The sequence below is a fragment of the Cajanus cajan genome, chromosome 1 (assembly GCF_000230855.2).
Source record: "Cajanus cajan strain Asha chromosome 1, NIPB_CcT2T_4, whole genome shotgun sequence".
Classification (NCBI taxonomy): domain Eukaryota; kingdom Viridiplantae; phylum Streptophyta; class Magnoliopsida; order Fabales; family Fabaceae; genus Cajanus; species Cajanus cajan.
In genome coordinates, this window is record NC_138517.1 from 4,099,160 (window position 1) to 4,105,930 (window position 6,771).

The window sequence follows — 6,771 nt, forward strand, 5'->3', positions numbered from 1 at the left end:
AAAGCTTAATTACTAAATAAGCGCTACGCGTAACGAAGAAGTAAAATATTTTTATAAAATATCACCTATCTTATGTGAAATAATCGAAACAAAAATTGTTAAGTTAATTAAACTAGTAATATTTTTTTTCTTCTTTTTTTTAGTTTCACCTATATATATATATATATATATATATATATATATATATATATATATATATATATATATATATATAATCACGCATCCTGTTATTAATATCTCGTTAGTAATAGTTTGAGTTTATGATATAACCTCGTCAAGACACCTTTTTTAAGTCCAAATATTCTTCATAAGTCCTAACACTAATCTAATAATGATGAAAACAATATGGACTCTATTAAAGAAAAGGTGATAATATACTTGAAGTCATTGTTAGCAATATCAAAATATAATTCATATGGTAAAGAGAGCACAACTGATACTTGATTTTGGTAAAATAAAATAAAAATAAAAATAACACATTGCCGAATGCAGTTAGCTAGAAAAGCAGCTCATGACCCGAGGGAGGGTGCTATGCCTATACTATATAAGAAGAAGTTCTTGTCGTACTCCTTCAGCCCACATCAAGACTATGTTATGCTTTCTTTCCTAAAGGAATGAGTTAGTTCGCCTAGCTTGAAGGCAAGCAATAGCCTTATAAAATCAAAGTTTAAGGAAGAAGAAGAACCAACTCTAAACTCGGAATCATATCAGTGCTTTGCGATTTCTACTTAGAAGATGGCCGAGGCTATCCTTGGGGTTGCCTTTGAAAAGTTTAGCTCTCTTGTTGGAAAAGAGCTGGGACGGTTTCTGGGTTTCGATCGAGACATGGAGAGGCTTCAAAGCATGTTCACTGCAATCAAGGCTACGCTTGAAGATGCTGAGGAGAAACAATTCTCAAGTAGGGCCATCAAGAATTGGCTGCAAAAGCTAAAAGATGTAGCTCTCCAGCTGGATGACATCATGGATGAGTGTGCTTATCAAGAATTGAGTCTATCAAATCAGGTACAAAGCTCTTTCTTATCATCTTTAAATCCCAAACATGTTGTTTTTCGTCACAAAATGTCAAAGAGAATGGAAAGAATAAAAAAGAGATTAGATGAAATTGCTAAAGAAAAGGAGCACCTTCATTTGACTGAGAGGATTCTAGAGAGAAGAAGTGAAGTCCGTGATTGGCGCCAAACCTTCTCTTCCATCACTGAACCACAAGTCTATGGCAGAGAAAATGATAAGAATAAAATTGTAGACTTTATGGTTGGTGATGCTTCTCATTCTGACAATGATTTAGTAGTGTATCCAATCAAAGGACCTGGCGGACTTGGAAAAACAACACTAGCCCAACTTGTCTTCAATCATGAGAGGGTAGTCAAACACTTTGAGCTAAAAATTTGGGTTTGTGTTTCAGAAGACTTTAGTTTAAAAAGAATGATAAAATCTATAATCCAAGCAGCATCTGGGGATGCCTGTGGAGATTTGGAACTAGAGCCACTTCAAAAAAAACTTCATGATTTGCTTCAAAGAAAAAAATATTTACTTGTTTTGGATGATGTGTGGGATGAAGAGCAAGAAAATTGGAATAGGTTGAAATCTGTTTTGTCTTGCGGGGCAAAGGGTACTTTCGTTTTGGTTACCACTCGTCTTACAAAGGTTGCAACAATCATGGGAACAACTGATCCGCATGAATTATCAATGTTATCTGACGGAAATTGTTGGGAATTGTTTAAACACCGAGCCTTCGGATCAGATGAGGTAATACAGGTAGAACATGAAAACATAGGGAAGGAGATAGTAAAGAAGTGTGGGGGATTGCCTCTTGCAGCAACAACACTAGGAGGTCTTTTACGCTTTGAAAGAAAGGAAGAAGCATGGCTCAATGTTAAGGAAAGCAACGTGTGGAGTTTATCAGACAATATAATGCCTGCCTTAATATTAAGCTACCTGAACTTGCCAATAAAACTCAGACAATGTTTTGCTTATTGTGCAATATTTCCCAAAGATCAAATAATTCAAAAACAAGATTTAATTGAACTTTGGATGGCTAATGGATTCATTTCCTCTAATGGAATGTTAAATGCTCAAGACGTTGGTGATGATGTGTGGCATGAATTACACTGGAGATCACTTTTTCAAGATCTTGAGATAGATGAATTGGGCAAAGTTACAAGTTTCAAGTTACATGACCTTGTTCATGATCTTGCACAATCGGTTGCTGAAGAGATTTGTTGCATTGTGAAAGATACCAATGTTACTACTTTGTCTAAAAGAATTTACCATCTGTCACACACTAGGCAGGGGAGCCTCGAGTTGCCTAAAGTCAAATCATTGAGAACCTGTATAATGTCGAATTATCCGGATGAAAGATATTATTCTAGTGTGCTGAAATGTTATTCTCTACGTGTGCTTGATTTTGCAAGTAGAAACAAATTGTCATCTTCGATTGGTAATTTAAAACATCTAAGGTACTTGAATCTTTCCAATGGAAGCTTCAAAACTCTACCAAAATCGTTATGTAAATTGTGGAATTTGCAAATATTGAAATTAGATCAATGTAACAATCTCCAAAAGTTGCCTAACAGTTTGATACAGTTAAAAGCACTACATCAACTATCTTTGAGGCATTGCTACTCACTATCAAGCTTGCCTCCTCATATAGGCAAGATGACTTCCCTAAGAAGTTTAACCGTGTACATTGTTGGCAACGAAAGTGGGTTCCGTTTGGAAGAATTGGAAGCACTTAATCTTAAAGGAGAGCTTTTCATCCTGAATATGGAGAAAGTAAAAAGCGTAATCGATGCCAAAAAAGCCAACATGTCAAACAAGCAACTAAACTTCTTGAGTTTTGAATGGAATAGAAATAAAGAGTCTGAATTGCAAAATAATGTTGAGCAGATTCTTGAAATGCTTCAACCTGATACCCAACAACTTCAGAATTTGATAGTGTTAAATTATGAAGGTGTCCATTTCCCCCAATGGATGTCTAGTCCTTCCCTCAAATATTTAAATTCTTTATTGTTGGATGGTTGCAGAAGTTGTTTACACCTTCCAGTGTTGGGAAAACTACCTTCTCTAAGGGATTTAACCGTAAGGGACATGACTCAAGTAGAATACCTATATGAGGAGTTTTATGATGATGGAGTGGTTTTCTTGGCTCTAGAATCTCTGTTCCTATATAGTCTTCCAAACCTAATAAGGTTATCAAGGGAGGACGGGGAAAACATGTTTCCTCGCCTTTCCAAACTTGAGATAATTATATGTCCTAAATTGTTGGGTTTGCCTAGCCTTCCATCTATCAATGTTGTACAGATAAAAGGAAAATGCTGTCAAGACTTACAGAGTTCAATTCAGAAACTCAGTAATCTTAAACTCCTGGTATTCGAAGGGAATGATGAGGTAACATGCTTTCCAGATGGGATGCTACAAAACCTTGCTTCTCTAGAGATGCTACAGATTAATTATCACCCAAAACTTGAAGTACTCCCAGCTGAAATCTTTAACCATAATGCTATCAAAAGTCTGGATCTCCGTGATTGCGACAACCTCCACGTGTTGCTACAAGGGTTGCACTCTCTTGAGACATTACGAATTTTCACGATTCGCAAGTTCAGTGTGTCGGCAGGTTTACAACACCTAACATGTCTTCAATATTTGTCGATTGACACATGCGATGTGGAAGGTTTGCATTATGCTTTACAACATATGACTTCCCTCAAGGAGTTATCATTAAGAAATATTCCAAACTTGGAATCCTTGCCTGATTGCTTTGGAAACCTTCCCTTGCTTCAAAGATTGGATATTGGAAAGTGTTCCAAGTTGAGGTGTCTTCCAACGAGCCTAAGCCTTAGCAATCTTGAACATTTGTTGATCTACGATTGCCCTATGTTACAGAAGCGATGTGAGAAGGACACAGGAGAGGACTGGTCAAAAATAGCACACATTCCCCATGTTGATGTTGAGTACGGTGAATAATATATTATGATGTCGTGCAGGTATATTCTTTATTTTATTCCTATTTATATATGTACAAATAACATTACCCTTTCATGCCGGAATTTTAACATACTTTTGCCAAACCATATAAAAGTGTATGTCAAGCCTGTTTATAGTTTTAAAAAATGCAAACAAAAAAAAAGTTCATTTCACGATATTTTAGGATTTTAAACATCCAAACAATGTCAAATAAATTTCAGGATTTCTCCTCTGTTTCACTCCTTATATATTCAAGATATCAATTTTTTTTTGTTGCCTCTATCCTACCCTAACATTCAATAATAATTTACATTGCTCAAGTTATCAAAACTCAGGTATCACCTCATATGTTTCAATTTATTAAGAATTTAAATTACTTTTTTCCTTGAATAGTTTAGATCGATTCAATATAAATTCACATGATTTCTACTAGCTTATCCATGACATTGTATTAGTGGTGGTTGAAGTGTCCAATGTTGTTAAAGAAGGACATGGATTTCAGGAATATTTCATTTTATACATGTATCATTTTTTTTCATCTTATTTTGTTGTACTACTATTGCGTGTTTTATTCCGAAACTGAAAATTATATTCTTCCTTGTGATCAGGACTCTTGCCACTCATGAGATCCAAAATTTGAAGCTTCCTGTAAGCTGTATTTGAAGACGTCAATGCATCTTCCTTTCATTTATGTTCAAAACAAAGTTTAGTTTACTATATAATAAGATTTGACAAACATGTAGCAATGTACAATTATTTGAATTGTTTGCTCCTTTGTGTTTTCACCTCTTTAAGGTCTTTTTAGCAACATATTAAAATGTGCATTTGTATTCTTTGATATCTATTTATGAACTTCAAAGGTTAAGGTCTTGTGTTTACTTAATTTAAACTGTCCACTTCACTGGGACTGCTTGTTGTGCTTGTTGATGAAAATAAATTTTCTCTTTTATCTTTCACGTTTTTGACATTTACAATTTTCATATTCTCAATAGGTGATTTGATTTTTAATATGTAATTGCTAAGCATGCCTGAAAATGCTTCCACTTCTTTTTGTAATTTATTTATTTGATAAAGCACTTTGAAAATTATTATTTTTTCTTCCATTATTATTATTATTATTATTATTATTATTATTATTATTATTATTATTATTATTATTATTATTGCAATTCATTTTAAACAAGAATTGAGTTGGTCATTTTTCTTTCCGTTTGGATGATTGGAAAATCAAAACCAGCATCACCAAATGAAGTTGTGGATATATAAGAATGGTACTCTAAACCCCTTGGACATTTAGAAGGTATGCGAGTTTGTAAGCAACTGTGTGCATGCAGCTGTTTCTGCACCCATAAACTATTCCAGGCTTGCTACATAGGTGATCCCTACCTTACTTGTTACCCTGGTTGCTTACAAATAACTCCAGTATTTCATTGTCAGTAGGCAACCTTTTCACATGTCAAAAATATGTCTATATTTCTTAATCAATTTGGATAATTATCAAACATGTTTTATGCTCTTGAGTCATGTTTTTTTTAGAAATAATTATTATAAACTTATTGTGCTTATTTATTAAAATATCTGAATTATTAAGTATTTTTTATATTTTTTTGTTAGCATTTTACACGTTGGAAAAGAAAGAAGGAAGAAGAGTAACACTAGAATCCTGGTGGAAACACCACTGAGGATTGATATTAGCAAGAAAGTCTAGTCTAGACTTTAATAAGTTTGGAGCAAAATGAAAAAAGAAGGATAACTAAAAACTGTGTTTGGCAAGATGGTGAACAACTTGATCAGTCGATTAGAGGAAAACAATAGTGTCTAGGATAAGAACCTTTCTTGATAAGAATAGTGGCTAAGTAGAGGCCATGGAATATCCCCCATAACTCAGTTTGAGTGATACAACAGTCTCCCAATTTGGCTGAGAATATCATGTTCCCCAAATGATCTCTAATGATCACAACACAACCTGCTTGACGAGAATTGCTTGAAACAAACCATCAGAATTAATTTTCATCCAAATGGATTGATACCAATAGAAAATTCTGATGACCGTGCCAATATAAAATTACTATTTACTACAACAACAACAACAACCAAGCCTTTTCCCACTAGGTGGGGTCGGCTATATGGATCAAACGACGCCATAGGGATCTATCATAAATCATCTCTCTTGATAAGGCATTGATCTCCATGTCCTTTATCACTGTTTCCCCTATAGTTTTCCGAGGCCTTCCTCTCCTTCTAGCTCCAACAGTAGCCTCCATCTCATCGACCCTCCTCACTGGTGCGTCAGCCGGTCTCCTCCACACATGCCCAAACCATCTAAGACGGGACTCAACCAACTTCTCCACAATAGGTGCTACCCCCACACTTTCTCGGATGCATTCATTTCTAATCCGATCTTTTATCGTGTGTCCGCACATCCACCGTAACATCCTCATCTCTGCTACATGAAGTTTATTCTCTTGTTGCCCCTTTGCGGCCCAACACTCGGTCCCATATAATAAAGCCGGCCTAACAGCAGTACGGTAGAACTTTCCTTTAAGCTTACGAGGCACCTTTTTATCACATAGCACCCCGGACGCCCTCCTCCATTTCATCCAACCCGCTTGGATCCTATGATGTACATCGCCTTCCAACTCTGCATCTTGCTGAACAATAGATCCCAAGTACTTAAACCTTGGGACTTTTGTTATTGCTTGCTCTCCAATCTTCACCTCCTGAGTTGCCCTTGTGTTCCGCGAGCTAAACTTACACTCCATATATTCCGTCTTACTTCGGCTTATCCGCAAGCCATGTTCTTCCAGG

At 35.6% G+C, this 6,771-nt stretch overlaps 1 protein-coding gene across 1 annotated transcript; it reads left to right on the forward strand.

Moving 5' to 3' along the window:
- The first annotated feature begins 494 nt into the window (after nt 1-494).
- LOC109800229 (disease resistance protein RGA2) lies at nt 495-4,914 on the forward strand. Its single transcript, XM_020360986.3, has 2 exons — nt 495-3,983; nt 4,572-4,914. The coding sequence occupies exon 1, from the start codon at nt 736-738 to the stop codon at nt 3,961-3,963; it is 3,228 nt and encodes a 1,075-aa protein (XP_020216575.2). The 5' UTR covers nt 495-735; the 3' UTR covers nt 3,964-3,983; nt 4,572-4,914.
- The last annotated feature ends 1,857 nt before the right edge of the window (nt 4,915-6,771 follow it).

Coding starts and splice junctions, on each gene's coding strand:
- LOC109800229 (XM_020360986.3), top strand. CDS start 736: ATGGCCGAGGCTATCCTTGGGGTTGCCTTTGAAAAGTTTAGCTCTCTT.